The sequence below is a fragment of the Camelina sativa genome, chromosome 10, assembly GCF_030686135.1.
Source record: "Camelina sativa cultivar CO46 ecotype springtype chromosome 10, ASM3068613v1".
NCBI lineage: Eukaryota > Viridiplantae > Streptophyta > Magnoliopsida > Brassicales > Brassicaceae > Camelina > Camelina sativa.
The window spans coordinates 12,016,247-12,034,930 of NC_141889.1; the positions used below are offsets into that span (position 1 = coordinate 12,016,247).

The 18,684-nt window shown below is 45.1% G+C and overlaps 4 protein-coding genes and 1 non-coding gene across 5 annotated transcripts; 2 read left to right on the top strand and 3 right to left on the bottom strand.

The window, feature by feature from the left end:
• Positions 1–1,886: 1,886 nt before the first annotated feature.
• LOC147936032 (uncharacterized) lies at positions 1,887–6,056 on the top strand. Its single transcript, XM_087468229.1, has 3 exons — positions 1,887–4,466; positions 4,551–5,125; positions 5,200–6,056. The coding sequence occupies exons 2-3, from the start codon at positions 4,568–4,570 to the stop codon at positions 5,884–5,886; spliced, it is 1,245 nt and encodes a 414-aa protein (XP_087324355.1). The 5' UTR covers positions 1,887–4,466; positions 4,551–4,567; the 3' UTR covers positions 5,887–6,056.
• A 4,407-nt stretch (positions 6,057–10,463) lies between these two features.
• LOC104720310 (uncharacterized) lies at positions 10,464–11,897 on the bottom strand. The gene has a single exon (XM_010438233.2). It carries the CDS (start codon positions 11,895–11,897, stop codon positions 10,464–10,466), a length of 1,434 nt encoding a protein of 477 aa, XP_010436535.2.
• A 564-nt stretch (positions 11,898–12,461) lies between these two features.
• Positions 12,462–14,060, top strand: LOC104720311 (uncharacterized). Its single transcript, XM_087468561.1, has 2 exons — positions 12,462–12,832; positions 13,368–14,060. The coding sequence occupies exons 1-2, from the start codon at positions 12,462–12,464 to the stop codon at positions 13,951–13,953; spliced, it is 957 nt and encodes a 318-aa protein (XP_087324687.1). The 3' UTR covers positions 13,954–14,060.
• Positions 14,061–15,196: 1,136 nt separating this feature from the next.
• TRNAV-UAC (transfer RNA valine (anticodon UAC)) lies at positions 15,197–15,269 on the bottom strand. Its single transcript has one exon. It is a non-coding gene; the product is annotated as a tRNA-Val (tRNA).
• A 998-nt stretch (positions 15,270–16,267) lies between these two features.
• LOC104718753 (GDSL esterase/lipase At4g16230) lies at positions 16,268–18,412 on the bottom strand. Its single transcript, XM_010436560.3, has 5 exons — positions 17,982–18,412; positions 17,587–17,717; positions 17,278–17,523; positions 16,924–17,182; positions 16,268–16,828 (listed from the first exon to the last, which is right to left on the bottom strand). The coding sequence occupies exons 1-5, from the start codon at positions 18,223–18,225 to the stop codon at positions 16,593–16,595; spliced, it is 1,116 nt and encodes a 371-aa protein (XP_010434862.1). The 5' UTR covers positions 18,226–18,412; the 3' UTR covers positions 16,268–16,592.
• Positions 18,413–18,684: the final 272 nt, after the last annotated feature.

Consider the following 18,684-nt stretch of genomic DNA (forward strand, 5'->3'; position numbering starts at 1 on the left):
AATTTCACCACCTGCCTTACCCTACTCTTTTTTAAACCATGTTGAAATTCTCGTTAATTTGTCCTTTTTTTTCAAAAACAATGAGATACCCTTTTAATTTGTTTTCTACAACTCATACATCATAGAAAAATCGAAAATTAAGCATCGATGATAACATTTAAAAGAAAGAAAAAAAAAACTAAATTTGAAATCTTGAGTACTGTCTTTTTAGTTAATACGCTGTAATCTTTTTTCTTCTAAATTCGTGTTTCATCCATGTATAACATTAGTTCATGTTTGGATTGTTTAACAAATTATTTAGCAAACCCTTTTTTTTTTAAAAAAAAAAACAATGTATGTCTCATAATTTAAAGACCTTCGCATTTTTTATGTGTTTAATTAATCAAATAACTTTGTATATAGAAACATAAATTCGTAGTTTAATATTGTATCTTAACTCTTAATTAAGTATATAGAAACATAAATGAATAATATTTAATAGATACGTATTATGTATATGGCCTTATGTTAAAAATTCGTGTATATATTTATTTTTAAACTAACGTGCATATATAATATAAGATTGGTACGGTGAATTTTTTTTGAGTTTTTAGTAAGCTTGATTAATAAGTACACATTTGGAAATTCCTGCCTAGGAATACGTCAAAACGACATTGATCAAGGTATACATAGTCTATACTACATGTTATAACTTATGACTAATGACTCTATCTTTGGTATTGACTTAGTCGGTGATAAAAAATACTCTAGCTACACATGCATTTTTTTGTTATGATTAAAGAAAATGATATATAACTATATATATAGGGTTGAAAAAACATGATAGGCAATTTGAAAAAGAAACACTTGCTTCGCACTCATTAATTACCTTGAAGAAAAAGAAACACTTACATGAGGAATTGTATGAGAAATTCAAACTAGTGTATGATGAATGTATAAGGCCTCAACCAATTCTCATTAAATGCTCATTTTTGCTCCTATAAATAGATTTAGTAAGTAGAGTAAGGTGAGTAACCAATTGCACTGAACAAAGAAGTGAAGAACAACCAACTGATTCTGAGAGTAGAAAAAAAAATGGGGAAAGTTTCTAGGCGATTAGGGTTTTTGGGTTTGTTGCTTGTGGTGCTCATTATTGGAGTTGCGGAATGTAGGAGACTTGAGAAAGAGACTTGGGGAGGAGGTGGTTTTGGAGGAGGTGCTGGAGGAGGATTCGGTGGTGGAAAAGGTGGTGGTGGGGGTATTGGCGGAGGAGCTGGTGGAGGGTTTGGTGGTGGTCACGGTGGAGGACTTGGCGGTGGTGCTGGAGGAGGTCATGGTGGCGGTTGTTTGTACCGGGGATTATACAGTTTAAACAAATAAGATTTAGTGGGAAAGAGCGAACAAGTTCTTTATTAATCGGGGGAAACGTGAGATCGTCGCTTAAACAAGTCGAATTAGAGCTTGTTAGTCCACAGACGAACTAGTAAGCTTAAAAATGACGAACTGAAAACAAGAACGAATTATACGAAAGATAATAGCAGTTTTCGATGCAAAGTATTGCTCTGTGGGTATTGTCCGCGGGTCTGGATGATCATCCCAATAAATGCTTTCTCCTTTTATAGGAGACTGTTGACCTAGGGGGGTCTAGGGTTTCCTTCATGAATTCCCGAGATTGCCATTTTGCGGGAATTAGTGACTTGTTTCCAATCTTGTCGGGCCGAGAATACAACTAATGATTCTCGTTGGGCCGAGTGGCATATTGGGCGTAGCCCATATCCAACAATAGTCCCCCCCTTAGTCCGGAGAGTGGCAGTCCTTCTGCGATCGGCAGGCATACTTAAATCGTCCGTAATATGCCTGCTCGGCACAGATTGTCTCGGTTTGCCTTTGGGGATGAAATTGCTATAGTAGCTCTTTTTGTAAATGCCAGGCTCGTCTTTCAAGAGACACCGTGAATATCCAACGGTCCTTACTTTGAGCGCGGTATTCGATGAATTTCTGGAAACGGGGCATGTCGCAGATCGAGGTGACGGATTATGGCAGTAAAATTTCCGTTTTATTTACTTATTTATGTATCCACTCTCTTCTCATTTTTCTTCACTTCCTCCACTTCCATAAGAAGGTAACTTTCTCTCTCTTTCTTTTATTTTTATGCCTATGCTTCTTTCTCTCTCCATTTTTCTTTTGTTTGCTCTCTCTCAATCCCAAGCTTCCGCCGTCCGATCCCTTGTGTGAGGTCTCCCATAGTCGGCCGAGATGGTCTTCCTTTGGTTACCGATCTCCGAGAGCGGATGGTTACCGACGACCATGCTAGATCGACGGATGGCGATCTTGAGATGGACGGCGATGGGGTCGCTGGCGGTAGAGAGAGGGGTCGGCATTCTGAGCCGAGATCGATGGTGGACGGCAGGCAGATGAAATCTCGGAGATCGGCGGTCGTTGGTGCCAACAAGGGCGTTCGTGAGGTCGATGCCGCTCTTCTTGGGGCGACCTCAACTGAGGTGGATGTTGAGCTCGGCATTGAGCGGAGGTCGGCATCGATCTTTGGTTCCTCCGATCGCGAAGTCGGCGGTTTGGAGTTGGAGATGATTCGTCGCGGCATGGATCGAGGCATCGACCTGCACTTGCTCTGCGGATCTGGTAATTTTCGTGGCATTGAGAGTGATTTGAGTGAGGTCGGCAGCTTGGTCGTCGGAGGGCGGCGCATCGTCGATAATGAGGTCGGCGGACTTCGAGAAAAGAGCTTGCGCGGCGACATGGAGGTCGGCACTCCGGACGATGCTGAGGTCGGCAGCTTGGTCGTCGGAGGGCGGCGCATCGTCGATAATGAGGTCGGCGGACTTCGAGAAGAGAGCTTGCGCGGCGACATGGAGGTCGGCACTCCGGACGATGCTGAGGTCGGCATCGCCGAGATCGATGCTCAGGTCGGCACTCCGGACGATCATCATGAGTGTAGCACCACCCGAATCGAGATCGACGACATGATCGATCGGTGTTGTTCGAACTCCGACGCGAGAGGAACTCTTGGAGCGTCGACTGCTGCTGTTCCTTCGACTTCGCTGATTAAGGGAAGATCTCGGCGAAGGGACGAGGATGATTTTCGCGAAACAGGGCGGCACCAAGGTCGGCGGGATGGTGATTTGGCTGCTGAGATCGGCATTCCCGTGAATGGGGCACCAGCTCGGCGGAAAGGCGAGCTCGAGGTCGACATAGTTGAGAGCATTGGTCGACTTGATTCCGGTTTCGTTGATATCTCCCACGAGTTTGATTCCGACGATGGCGACCCAGATCTTATGATGGGAGGGCGCTGAAACACGGAGATATTGAGAGATCGGCATGATTTGAGCAAGTTCGACACTCGCGATATTGGGTCGATCGGAGGAGATCACATTGAGTTCGACTTTCGGGAGAGAGAGCGGCTGAGAGCCGTGGTCAGCCAAATATCGGGGACTGGAGATCGGCCCTCGCCAAGACCACCAGTTTCTGTACGCACGCGTGGCAAGACTCTTGCAGGAATCCAACGCGCTTTCTCCAAGGAATATGGGGCTTATAAAGACGTATTCGATGACGTTGGTGTCGACATTGGAGCAGAGTGTGGAGATCTTGACAGCTTGGCCAAAGACTACAATTTTGCTGATATTCTCGAGTTCAGCGAGGATAGCGACAGTGGTTCTGGTGGGAGTCCTATGGATGTTGTCCTGACTGAGGATACTGGTCCTCGTTCGGCTGTCTTGGGTCTTAGTGCTGCGTCGATTGCTGCCAATCTTTCAGTCGGTCTGGCCGATCACGGTCCTTCGTTGTGCACATCGGATAGTATTGCTGAGATGGCGCGGTGGTGTAAGATTCCCGAGGGACTGGTTTTCCGGGTTCCTGAGTCTCACGAACGTCCTTGGACGCCTCCGACAGGTTTCATTGCGCTTTTTGAGCATTACTTTACTGAATGCGGTCTTTGGTTCCCTTTGCCGGAGTTTTTGATACGCTATTGTGCGAGGCGTAGAATTGCCATTTCTCAGCTTTCTGTGGGAGGTATCCGTAATGCGGTCGGTTTGGCGATACTTGGAAACAACTGTGGTATAGAGGTTGATGTGCATTTTCTGGAAGAAGCCACCAAGTTCACAAAGGTTAGAGGTAGTCCGGGATACTTCTACACCAGTGCTAGATCGGGTCATCAGATAATCGTCGGGGTTGAGAAAAAGATTCGTCGTTGGCAACGTTATTTTTTCTTTGTCAAGCGGGACGAGATTTCGTTTGACGATTTCGCTGTGTTTTGTGCTACTGAGTGGAATATGTTTCCCGGTGGCTTCATAGTTTCTCACTCATACTTGTTTGATTGCCATTTGACTAGTTTCTGACCCTTTCCTTGTTTTTGTTGGTGTTTGCAGAGCCTGTCGTCCGTTTGCGCGCTCATCCTCCAGGTTTTTTCGATAACCTCAGATAGATCCGAACGCTAGGGGCGCTCCATTGGCCTTCGATTACTCAGAGATCTCGTGAGTTTCCTGCTTATTCTGTTGTATCGATTGTTGCTCTCCTTAGTGGTTATTGGGTCGTCACACTTTTGTTTTCCTTTTTAGGTCTACCGCGCTTAGGGATGGGAAAATTTAACACTCGTCTTCCTCGATACGCCGATCAGTTCAAGAAGGTCGTTGATGCTGGGTCTTCTTCGCGTACTGCCGACACTGAAGTCGTTGACCCGTCAGCCGGCGGAGGTGCCGATCTGCGAGTTGCAGGAGATTTGAGATCGGCGGAGGTGGCCGCTATCCGTGCCGACAAAAGGGCTGCCAAGGTTCCTGCTGTTGTTTCACGTGCGCAGAAGTCACGTGGCGAGGCTTCTGATGCCCTAGCGATCGTTGTCGCTGATTCTGGACATCCTACTCCATCGAGGAAGAGAGCTTCTCATGGTGAGGTGGTTGTTCCCGAGCCTGAGTCGTCCAAGAGATCTAGGAGGGATAGCATACCGCGCGACACCACTGAGATTGATGATTCGTTCTCCTTTTCTTACAAGACGAAGGATGAGTTGTTCATCAACAATGCCGCTGCTTGTGGTGAGCTTGCTAGCAAGGTTCGCGGCTCCTTCGACCCGCTCCCCTCTGTGGGTTCTCTTTATGATCCCGAGCTGTATCGGTCGTGGGCTCGGAAACACTTCCAGGTTGGCATTTCTCTTTATGTTCTTGATTGAATTTTCCCAATTATTATCTTGATTCTTTATTTCTTGCATTTCAGGATGGCGGTGGCGTGAATCGCATGGTCGTCTCGTACGAGCGTCGCATTGCCGAGCTGGAGAAGCAACTTGCTGATTCTCGTACTTCTGAGCCGTCGAGGAGATCGGCTGAGGAGCTTCGTCAGGATCTTGATAAAGAGCGAGGGGTTTCTGCTGTTCTCACGAAGCAAACTGCCGGTTTCAGGAAGCAAGTGGCCGATTTCAAGGCTTCCTTTGACGCTTCCCGCTCTCGTCTCGAGCAGTTCGAGGTTGATCACGCATTTCAGAGGGCGCAGTTGCAGCAGCTGCAAGCGAAGCGGCATGGCATCGATGTCGAGGTTGCTGGCTACAGGTCTCGTATTGAGAGGATGAGGAAGCACATTATTGACAACAGAGCGGCGCAGGAGTCTCTTCTGACTTTGAGCCAAGTGAGCGGCACCTATGATTGTCTTCAGGAGTTGGTGAAGAATGGTACGGTCATTCCGTCGAAGACTTTGCTCGGCTTGGAGGCTGATGCGAAGATGTGGGAGGACAAGGTTCTTGGTTTCGATATCGTCGACGTTTTGGACAGCGACCTCGAGGCTCTTCCAGAGACTGCGATCGTTCCTACGAACCTTCAGGCGGCGGAGGTTCCCGTGGTCGTAGGAGAGGAGGTCGTCATGGCAGGGGCACCTGCGGGATCAGACGTTCAGGTTGCTGCCGAGCAGTGACTTGCTTTTGTCTTGTTGTTCTATTAGAACCTATTCCCGTTTTGTAACGGATGTTGGGCCGTTTAGGCGATGTATTTTCTTTTTGAACCTTTGAATTATGATTGGACTTGCTTTATGTGTTGTCTTCTGGTTTTATGATATGTGTTCATCATTCAATGGATGTGTTTTTCGAGAATTGCGGTATTGATTGCTTCGCCTCGAAAATTGCACTATTTGTTCTATAAATTGGCCTTCAAGTTGCTCATTTCTCATCATCCTCCTTTCTTGTTTTAAAGATAAATCTCTCCTTTTGAAGGGTAGTTGAGATCAGTAATATGCCTGTGACAACGAGGTCGGCGTGGCTGAGGAGGGCGCGAGAGCGGCTCTCTGTGAGGTCCGACGACGTAGTTCGTTCCGAGATGGAGTTTTATCGCGCTCGGATCCAGAGGTTGAGAGCTTACATTCTCGCTACGCGTCGAAAGTTCGAGCGTCATTTCTGGTTTCATCGTGTTGACGGAGTTATCGGATATCTTGAAACTATGATCGACGAGGGATTTTTGGTCCTGAAATGGAGGTGGGATTGTTTGTTAGAGGAGCGCTCTCGCCGTGAGGCGTCAATGGCTGAGGTGGAGATTCTCTTCCTTGAACCGGACGATCTAGACCCTATTGGGAGCAGACCCTTTGAAGGTCGGCCCGAGCTTGATGCATGCCGGACTCGGGTCGACATATTGCGTCGTTATATTATCCAGTTAGAGTGCAGAGACCATTTCTTCGATGAAAGCAACCGTGCTGAGGGGATTCGCTCGTATCTCGAGGAGATGGTTGATAGGGGTGCGAATGTTCCGATGGACACGCTGGAAAGTCTGCGGAGGGAGTGCCAGGTCTGGCATGTGAAGATCGGCGAGCTTGATCTGGGATTTGAAGACTAAGTTCGCACTTTGAGACTTGTTTGTTTTGTTAGTGTTTGTGTGCCGAATGTGGCCTTTCGTATTTGGCTTTCGTTGCCTTGTTTTTGTGTTCTTCTGGAATAAAAATGTTTATGGAGTAAGAATGTTTTTGTGTTTTTCCTATCTTTGGTATCGAGTTGTACTTTACGGTGCAAGACGTCTCCTGGCTTATCCTATTACGTGTTTCGAATACCAAATGTTTAGGGTGGTAGTCGAGATGAGCTCGTCGTACCTTTTAGGTGCGGCTCTGGTGTCCGGCTTACCCTGTGTGTGCCACGAGGTCGGCAAGAGAGTGCAAGTAAGAACTCGGCTTATACAAACTTAACCGCCTGCTAGCTGAATGCGATCTGGGTCGACTTATTTATGCAGATTATTTCACCGCTGCATCCATGAGGAACGCGTTTTAAATCGTTCCCTTGGCCAGATGGTCGATGTATGAGCTGGACATCTCGCAGAGACGGACTCGTTCGAGAGAGCTCGTATGTTTTGATAGGTTGAAACTTTTGTTTTTAATTTATTGGTATAGCTATGCCGTGTGACGGGCTGCCTACGTACCCTTAGAAAAGGGATCAAGCCATTCGTAGTTCATATTACAAAGGGAGAGCTCGGTAGTACGAGCGTTCTTTTTTTTTCTTTTTTTTTTTTCTTTTTTTTTTTTTGGTAGGCAAGTTCTAATGGTAATAACGTTTAAGGTTGCCGAAATTCCATGAGCGAGGAATTGGTGTGCCGTCCATGGCGAGCAGCTAGTAGACGCCGGGAGTGACGACCTTGGAAATCAGGTAAGGGCCTTCCCAATGAGCGCCCATTTTTCCTGCGTTGAGCTCGGCTGTGTTCTCGAAGACTTTTCGGAGGACGAGGTCGCTTTTGTCGAAGTTGCGTGGCTTCACCTTCTTGTTGTAATATTTAGCGGCTTGCTGTTGATAGTTCTGAATTCGAAGAAGTGCCTTGTCGCGTTCTTCTTCGAGAGTGTCGAGGGTATTGAGCATCATCTTAGCATTGAGAGTAGGATCGTGAACGAGCATTGAGCGTCGTAAGGTAGGTACGCCGATTTCCTCTGGTGCGAGGGCTTCCATTCCATGCGCAAGGGAGAACGGTGTCCTTCCTATTGATCGGCGCGGGGAAGTTTGGTGTGACCATAGAACGCCATCGAGCTCGTCGACCCAGAGACCTTTCTTATCTTCGAGTCGTTTCTTTAGTCCGTCAATGATGGTCTTATTGGTCGCTTCGGCTTGTCCGTTGCCCTGTGGATAGCGGGGGGTCGACTTGCTCAAACGGATTCTCCACTTCGCGCAAAAACCTTCGAATTGGAGCGAAGTGAATTGCGCGCCGTTGTTGGTGACGATCTCATACGGAATTCCGTGCCTGCAAATGATGTTTTTCCACACAAATTTTTGGACTTCGTTTGTTCCGATTTTTGCGTAGGCTTCGGCTTCAACCCATTTGGTGAAATAATCCGTCATAATGAGAATGTATTTCTTTTGACGGGACGCAGAGATAGGTCCAACGATATCCATTGCCCATCGCATAAAAGGATATGGTGGAGAGGTGGTTCTCAACAGTTCGGTTGGCGCGTGGATGATCGGAGCGTGGCGTTGGCATTTCTCGCATCTAGCGACGACCATTATTGCGTATGCGTTGTGCGAGCGCGCGACCTCCGGAGTGATTACCGCCGGAACCTTCATGAACCTCTCTCATTACATCGTTGATTTCTTCGGGGCCGACGCAAGTCAAAAGTGTACCAGATGCTGTCCAACGGAAGACGTTGCCATCGAGAAGTGAGTAATGCTAATCGCATTCCGGCGATTAGGGCTTCGTACTCGGCCTCATTGTTCGAGGCGGGAAAGGCGAGCCGGAACGATTGCTCGAGTACTTCACCCGTTGGTGAAACGAGGTGAATGCCGATCCCGGAGCCGTGTCGAGAGGATGCGCCGTCAATGTGCAGTGTCCACTTCTCTTCTCGCGGACAGCCAAACTCTAGCTCGGGGGGAGTTCGATCAAGAAATCAGCGAGCACCTGAGATTTTGCACAAGTGCGGTTTTTATATTCGATGTCGTACTCGCTGAGTTCCACTGCCCACTTCGCCAGGCGGCCCGATTGACTGGGGCTGTGGAGAATGGTTTGCAGGGGTTGGTTGGTTAAGACTTCAACAATGTGGGATTGAAAATACGGCCGAAGCTTCCTGGCCGAAATAACTACAGCTTAAGCGAGTTTTTCCAATGTGGGATATCGGAGCTCGGCTCCGTCTAAGCTTTTACTCACATAGAAGATTGGGCGTTGTTCTCCTCTGTCCTCCTTGATTAGTACGCCACTGACCTCCGAACCGGAGACAGCGATGTACAAATATAGAGTTTCGCCCTGATCGGGCTTTGCTAGGACAGGGGGAGTAGCTAGGTAGTGCTTGAGTTCTTGGAAAGCAGACTCGCACTTATCGTCCCATTCGAACTTCTTGTTGCTACGAAGCAACTGGTAGAAAGGTAGACACTTATCGGTAGAGCGTGAAATAAATCTGTTCAGTGCAGCGATCCGCCCAGTGAGGCGCTGAACTTCTCGGGTGTTGCGTGGAGATGGGAGGTTGGTAAGCGCCGAAATTTGTTTTGTGACGAGGTATCCTAAGAATTCTCCAGAAGTCACGCCGAACGAACACTTGGCTGGGTTCAGCTTCATATTGTATCGGTTTAGCACTTCAAAACACTGAGCGAGATGCAAGACGTGATCAACGGCCTGGGTTGACTTGCTCAGCATATCATCGATGTAAACTTCCATGGTTCGTCCGAGCTGCTCGGCAAACATGCGGTTAACGAGGCGCTGATAGGTTGCACCAGCGTTCTTGAGGCCAAATGGCATAACCTTGTAACAGTAAATTCCCTGATCGGTGATGAAGGCCGTTTTCTCCTGATCGTTCTTGTGCATCATAATTTGGTTGTATCCTGAGTACGCATCCATGAACGACAAAAGCTCGTTCCCCGCGGTCGCCTCGACTAGTTGGTCGATGCGCGGCAGGGGGAAGCTATCTTTTGGACACGCCTTGTTGAGATCGGTAAAATCGACACACACCCGCCACTTGCCGTTCTTTTTCTTCACCACTACAGGATTGCTCAGCCAGTCGGGATACTTAACCTCACGGATGGATCCAGCCTCGACTAATTTCTTGACCTCCTCGTTAACGGCGGCGGTATGCTCTAGCCCGAGCTTTCGACGCCTTTGTTTGATCGGTTTGAACGTCGAGTCCACATTGAGCTCGTGGTAGGTTATGTTTGGGTCGATGCCGGTCATACTGTTCATGCTCCATGTAAAGGTCGTTGCGTTCTGGCACAAGAACTTTACGAGCTTGTCCTTGATTGGTTGTGGTAGGTCGGCCCCGATTCCCACGCATCGAGTTGCGTCGGAAGAGTCAATGTTTACTTGGACGATTGATTCAGAGTTAGGGCGAACACGACTGTCTGGGCGCTCGGCTGAGTCCGAAACGGTGAATGTCCGGGTTGACGACTGTCTGGGCGCTCGGCTGAGTCTGAAACGGTGGCGTTGTTGACACTCAATGATGAAGCAGGTTCGTGCTACCAGTGGGTCCCCTTGTAGTGTAAATATTCCTCTAGGAGTTGGGAACTTTACGCACTGGTGGTAAGTTGATGCCACGGCCTTCATCTTATGCAGTCAAGGAGTGTCGAGGATGACGTTGTATACGATCGGCTTGTCGACGATAGCAAAGTTGATGCAATGCATCGTCCCGCCCACATAGACTGGCAGCATGATCGTACCTTCCGTCATCACCCTGTCGCTGTCGAATCCGGTGAGAGGTTGAACATCGTGCTTGGTGGCCCGCAAGTCGATTTCCATTTGAATGAGCACGTCTTTGAAAATGACGTTTACCGAGCTACCTGTGTTGATCAAGATTTTGGTAACCATGCTTTCGCCGATCGCCATCTCGACCACCAGTGGGTCGTTATGAGGTCCAGTTAGACCTGATGCGTCGGCTTCTGTGAACACGATTGGATCGGAGTTCGTAGTAGGTGGCGTGCTTTGAGCTAACCATCCTCGCTTGGCCTCTAGTCCCCGTCGATAAGCTTTGATAGAACGGACCGAGTCGCGGCAAGTCGCCAGACCACCCATGATCATGTTTATTCTTCGGCGTGGAGCCGGAGCGTTGGCATCCTCAGTTCGCTCGTGATTCCTTTTATGGGTTGGTGGGGGCGGAGGTAGAGTTTCGGGTCTCGGTTGTGGCGCGGGGGCGGTGTTATATTGCTTGCTTGGGTTTTCGTTCTCAGGATTGAAGAAATGGTTATCCCTGTGAACGGCTATTTGTCGTCGCTCGAGATCGACGTCAATTTGGCCTTCTGTAAATTTGTCGAGCAATATTTGTTGGAGGGTGCGGCACTCTTCTGTTGAGTGTCCTACTCGCTTGTGGTATTCGCAATATTTGTTGCCACCCTTTCCTGATGGGTCTCGGACCCACTTGTTATTCCAGGGCCTTGATGAAGATGCCTTGGGATCTTGACTACTAAATGCAAACGTTTGGACTTTCTTTCCTTTGTCCAACTTATCGGCGTATTCTTTGTCAAAGTGTTGACGAGGCTCGTGATGCTCGTCTTGTGCCTTCTCTTTCCCTTTGGACGATTTGGGGGCCGGGGGTTCTGGACGGTTTGTCCTTGATGCCTTCTCTTCGTCTAACTCTATGTATCTGTTAGCACGGTGTAGTGCGTCATCCAGAGTCAGGGGCTCGTGTATTATTATGTCTTCCCTAAATTGGGAGCCGTGAGCGAGAGCATTTCGGAGAGCTGATATTGATGTATCGTCGACAATCGAGAGCTTCGAGACGATTCTTTTAAACCTCTCCATGAAGTCTCGGAGAGATTCGTCGTTTCGCTGGAACATATTCCAGAGATCGGCGTTCGACGCGCCTCGAATCATGAATGTAGAGTGATGTTGGAGAAAGGCGGTGGTAAGCTCGTGATAGCTCCATATCGAGTTCGGCAGGAGACGGGAGAACCACCCTAGAGCCTCATGGGCTAAATTCTCAACGAATAGCTGGCAGCAGCCAGCTTCGTACTCTTCGTCACTGAAATAAGCTCGGCTGATTGCAAAACTCATTGACATCAAAAATGGTTTCGGATCGTCTAATCCGTTGTACGGGGTGAACTTAAACTTGTTTACGTAACGGACTTGAATGCGGGAGATTCATGCCGTAAACGGTGAGCGCTGGACTTCTTCGAGCACTCGATCGAGGTTGGGAGCAGAGCTCGTGGCTCGATGGACTCTGGAAGAGAGTTCGTGGACCATTGCCTCTAGGCGTCGTATGGTTTCATCCTTGAGATCGGCCTCAGGGTGTTGGATCGGCAGTGTCGGAGTCGGCGGGCTACCACTCCTTTGATCTTGGCCGTCTCGCAGCTCCTCATTTGGCTCCTCTCTACTGCGTCGATCAACGGATCCTACGATAATGGACTTCGGGCGGCGTTTGTGGCCGTTGTATCGTTCTCCACAGAAGGTTGCGCTGGGGGAGGATTCTCGTTCTCGCCGGCAGGACTGCTGTCGTTTCGGCGCTCGCCCCTCCTTCGTTGGAGCCTGCTGATTTGGTTCTGCGAGGCCTCTTGTGCGGCTGCGATGGCCTCGAGCCATTCGTTCTTTCGTGTTTCCTGGCCATCAAGGCGACTGAGAATGACCTGCATCATATCGTCGAGTCTGTTTCTTTGTACAGGTAAGGGGAGAGTGGCGCTGGGGAGAGCGGTAGCGTTGGTGAGAGCGGCGGTTAGGAGAGCAGCAGCGTTGGTAACCAGCTGGTCTGCGACAGGTCCGGCTTCGGCATGTGCAGCTATGGGAGGCTCGGAGGATGCGTCAGGCGCCGGCGGAGAGACTGTGCTCGGCAGTGGGCCCTCGTCTGGGCTCGGCAGGGAGCCTTCAGTTGGGCTTGGCAAGGAGTTCGGCAGGGAGCTCGGCAGGGAGCTCGGCAGGGGGACAGTTCGCGTTCTTGTTCGCCCCCATCGCTGCCCCGTTGGCTGCTCCGTTGCTTCGTCGAAGTTTTCGCCAGGGTTCGTCATGACTTTTGAGATTTCGAAGAAGTGAGGATCGTCGGTTTTGATTCGTCAAAAGAAACGCTTTACTCTTGCCCCACGGTGGGCGCCAATTGTTTGTACCGGAGATTATACAGTTTAAACAAATAAGATTTAGTGGGAAAGAGCGAGCAAGTTCTTTATTAATCGGGGGAAACGTGAGATCGTCGCTGAAACAAGTCGAATTAGAGCTTGTTAGTCCACAGACGAACTAGTAAGCTTAAAAATGACGAACTGAAAACAAGAACGAATTATACGAAAGATAATAGCAGTTTTCGATGCAAAGTATTGCTCTGTGGGTATTGTCCGCGGGTCTGGATGATCATCCCAATAAATGCTTTCTCCTTTTATAGGAGACTGTTGACCTAGGGGGGTCTAGGGTTTCCTTCGTGAATTCCCGAGATTGCCCTTTTGCGGGAATTAGTGACTTGCTTCCAATCTTGTCGGTCCGAGAATACAACTAATGAATCTCGTTGGGCCGAGTGGCATATTGGGCGTAGCCTATATCCAACAGCGGTGCTGGAGGAGGATTTGGCGGTGGTGTCGGAGGTGGCCACGGAAGTGGTGCTGGAGGAGGATTAGGCGGCGGTGGTGGTCATGGCGGTGGTGCAGGAGGAGGATTTGGCGGTGGTGCTGGAGGAGGACACGGTGGTGGTGTTGGAGGAGGATTTGGCGGTGGTGCTGGAGGCGGCCACGGTTGCGGTGGAGGAGGAGGATTTGGCGGTGGTGCTGGAGGAGGTCACGGTGGCGGTGTAGGAGGAGGATTTGGTGGTGGGGCTGGTGGAGGTCACGGTGCTGGAGGAGGCTTTGGTGGTGGTGCAGGCGGAGATCACGGTGGCAGTGCAGGCGGAGGTCACGGTGGCGGTGCTGGAGGAGGCTTTGGTGGTGGTGCAGGCGGAGGTCACTGTGGAGGTGTTGGTGGTGGAGCTGGAGGAGGGCACGGTGGTGGAGCTGGAGGGGGCTTTGGTGGTGGTGCAGGAGGTGGAGGCGGCCATGGTGGTGGAGCTGGTGGAGGTTTTGGTGGCGGTGCAGGTGGAGGAGGAGGCCATGGCGGAGGGTTTGGTGGTGGTGCTGGAGGAGGCCATGGTCGTGGATTTTAAATATAGCTTTATAGGTTACTTACTTGTGTCCCAAGCCAGATAAAAAGGAAGAGATTATATATTTGTTTGAGAATTTTATTATGATGATATAAATGATATTGAAAATATAATAACTATTTGTTGTTCATTTCTTCACTCTAATGAACAGACCAGATACCACACTAGTATATAGATGAAAAATATCAAAGATAAAACGTTGTGAAAAAATGGTCTGCAAATAAAGCAGGGAAATAAAGCAAACATGTTTAAATCAAAGAAAGAAAGAGGAACTTTTGAAATATAGTAATTGACTAAGAGTCTAGGATGATTACTTGCTGACTAGTGGAATTCATACAATTTAACAAAGCTAATTCTTAGGCCCTAGATCACAAATGTACACTAATTCACTTCTATGATACTAATCTCTTCGTTAATCATCTAATCATCAATAACTTTTATTCGCGATCAAATGATCAATAAGCATGAATAACTAGCATAAATAGCCACTAAGCAACCATAATCACCGATTGCCATTTGATTTTTTTGTTTTTTTTTTTGGTCACCAATTTCCATTGGCTAAATTCGTAAAACTTTTAGTAATTTGATTCACGAATTTCATTTAACACATTCCTAGCTAGTATGAAATTTCCTAAAATTTAAATCAATATGATCAAAGTTAATCTAGCTGAATACATTCTAGACAAGGATATAAGATATTCTAACCTTTAACTCCAATAATCAACTCATAATAATCCTAAATCTATCATATCCAAGTAGTCAAGAATTCTAAAAAGACTACTCAGGAATGAGTGAATGACCATGATAAGACAAATCATAGAGTTTGATCTTTGCATTATATAAATACAGTAGTAGTTAAAAGGAAAATAGATTTGAGTATGAAAACTCTTAAGATTCATAAAAACTTCATTTTGAGTAAACCTTCAAAAGATTTAAGGGAATTATCAATTTTGATTTTTTGATGATACTCACCGGGTATTGGTATCTAATGTTGTCACTACTTCTTACAATGACTACAATTTTGCTACTAGATTTTCGTCACTAATTGTGGCAATTGTTTGCTACAAATAATATGTCTGACATATGGTGAATCTATATCATCTAAGATCTGTAGTGCTCTCTTACTTATATTATACGCAAATTACACAAACAAAAACACATGCGTTTTTTTTTTTGTCCTTAAAGTCGAATCACATATAATTTTGCATGGGTGAACTAAAAAAGTAGAACAAAATATTAAAATAAATGATTCTGCCCAGGATCGAACTGGAGACCTTTTGCGTGTAAGGCAAACGTGATAACCACTACACCACAGAATCGCTATATTAACTGTGACATCATTATAACATGTGACGCTATACGTTTACCGTCTTCATTCTAGTATAAAGTTTAGAACTACACATAAATTCCTTACATTTTATATTACTGGTCGATTCCTTAAATATTGTATAGTATTTGTTTTGGAATCTCATCAAATCTTGTAGTGTAGGAAACGCAAACCTTCTCCCTTGTACGTAAGTAGGTCTCTTCCTAGAACCTTTTTTCAATTCCCTTATAAATTTCAGAGATATAGATGACATCAAGAAAAGTTACAAAGCTTCTAGCCATAAAATTTGGTTGTTCTAGAATATACTATGATAAATGATATTTCTGTTTGTTAAAAAGTAATGAAATATTCAACATATTCTTACGTCGTTATATATTATTTTATAGTAAATTAATTACTTGTAATTACATTCAAAAGTGACGAAATAAAAATGACATATCACTACTGCATGAGACGCATCATCCTTTGAAGTTTGGAGCATGCAAATTTAGTTAACCACGAAACAGTATAATTTACATTTGAAAATGCTTTCTAAAACAAGACAAGACAACTAAATATATTTCATTAAGATAGTGTTTCATGCTCTCATTATACACCATTTAATGGAATGCAAGGATTCATACGTCTTCCACGCGTACCGAAAATCAGATTAAGAGAGAAATTCACTTACTTCTCAAACGAAAGCTCACTGCCCTTGATAAAAAGACTATTCTCCCAAACCACTCTCAGGAATCATTTTCTCACACTCTGGTTCTCAAATTTTCATGAGCTTTAAAAACTATCTCTCTCTCTCTCCCTTATTCCTTATCAACACCACTCCCTTATTCCATATTCCTTATATTTCATTTCTCTCCTTAGTGGAGCAGATGCATGTCTGTCATTCCTTTTGTTGCTTTAAGAATGATTGTCTAGAGTTTTCTTATATATTAAAACTAATAATTACTTATATCTACATTTTTCTTTTACACTAAACAATATACAATAGCGATGAACCAATAAAAATTTAGTTATTTATAATACGTCTTAAGTTTACAATTTATTAATAGCCACCAATAAAACATAAAGAAAATCTTTGTTGAACATGATAAATAACTAATAATCAAACTTTTTAAGAACAAATGGAGTTAAAATACTAAGAAAACTAATGTCTCTACATTCTAATTAAAGCTAGCTACCAAGCCTTACACACACAAAAAAAAAACACAATAAGGAGCATATCAAGGTGTCATAGAACTGAAAATAACTTTATCAAAATGCAAACGCCAATAGCCAAACCAACGTAACCCTATATAGATGAGTTTTTTTTTTCCACGGTTCATGCGTTTATCTTGAGGTTAGCGAGTTGCCTGATATTGATAGGAAAAATATCGGAGGTGTCGCCAGAGAGGAGACGGCGGGCAATGATGATGTTAGCAGCTTCCGAAGGATGGTAAGGATCCCAAAAAACGTATTTGGAACGGTCCATACACACTTTTGAAGTCGGGCCACATGGAATCAGCCCACCTACTTTCCCAAGTAACAAACAACACGGAATCTTCTCACTCTCAAAACCTACAATATTGAATTACAAAATTCATACACGTTAAAAATCTGAAAATAAGTATCATAACATTATTAAACTATATAAAATGGTTGAAGTCACGCACCGTAAGATGAATAATTTTGGAGAATATCATAAACAATGCGAAAAACATCAGCATAGACGAATCTTGAGCCTTGTAGATTCTTGTTTAAATCCTCAACGAGGGTTTTAAGCTTGAGATTATACATTTGTGCCATTTCATTAGGTTCAACTGAACATTCAATTCCAGCCGTTGGATCAGATGACTCTCTCGAGAACGGTATGCAACCAACTGGACCAATATTAATCACCACAATTTTCCTCGCACCCAACTGGTACAATCTCTGGCAAAACCATATACAGTAGTAAAAAAAATTAGTTTATCAAACCGGTTTGGTTTAAATCCGGTTTAGTTGAAATTAGAGAAGAAATTAGTTACGGTGAGTTGTAATCGGAATCTTGAGATCATTGTATCAACGAAGACTTCTGGAGATACGACTTTACGTTGAACGCTTGATATGACGGGAGTGAAATAATTGTTGATTAGATCATTAGAACCGGTCGTAACCGAGAAAATTGCAGACCGGACTAATTTAGCCGCATCGAATTCACCAATCCAAGAAATTATGTCTTGTCTCGTGGTTGCAAAATTGTCTAGTTGTGCATCCACATTTACACGTTCCCCCTATGATCAAATTATTATAACAATGAATAACAAAATATGTGAAAAATAAGAAAATATGCTTACAAATAACTTCCCGGTGGAATTGAGGATTCCACTTCCGCCGGAAGCATAATTGACACCGTTGAGAATGAGGGATCCTCTTGTTGTTGGAGCTAAGTACGGTGGAGTTAACTCATCAGACCCCAATGCTTGATCTGCGCTTTACCAAAAAATTTCGGTTATCTAGTTAGCCGTATAAGACACTAACAAAATTTTGGTTTTAAACTAACCGGTCCAAAAATGCAAGAACATTGTTACATGTTGGAAGTCAACTCAGTTTGAATAATGTTTTCACAATAAATACAATCTTTATTATTACGGCTTGGCGCTTGACCATTGCATTGTATGGAAACTTGTGTATATAGTTATTATTGAAAATTTTACATAAGAAAATTACTCAATAATAACAAATTACTTACATACGATATCAACGATTGTTCTTCCATTGGTGAATCTCCCAGTAGGCGATCCAAAATCGATCCCATTAGGATCATAATTAGCTTTAGACAATGTGGCTAAGTAGTTGTTGTTTCCGGCGTCTACCAACGAATCTCCGAAGACAAAATTCGCCGGAATGTTCTTACTACCGGCAAGACACAGTATCTCGGTGAAGAACAAGAACAATAATGCTATAACTTGGCAAAGAGAAACAAGAAACGACATTACTGATTTTTTGTCAGTTTTAAAATAGGTATCTCGAGACAAAATATTAACAAGAAAACAGGACTCTTTTTTGTGAAGAACCAAAGACGAATATTATTTTGAAGAAGAGAGGTGCGTATCAGAATAAAAGATAAAGAAGGAAAGGTTTATATAAGAGTTTTTGTTTTGTTGTTTGTTTCACAAATGGAGTCCTTCATTGAGAATAGCACAGAACCACTGTTAGTTTGATTGAGAACTTTTATAAATAAATAAAAATTGGAAATAAACAATAAAGATTATAGTGTGTATATATATATCCACTAATTTTAATCCTTTTTTATATATGAAAAGGTTAGAGTCTGAAATAGTTGGCACGTTTAGTATTAATGGCCTATACGGCTATACCTACAAAGCTACATGCCTGAGCGTGTACGTAGGATCAAGTAATTATAATGAATTATGTTATCATCCAAATTCAGA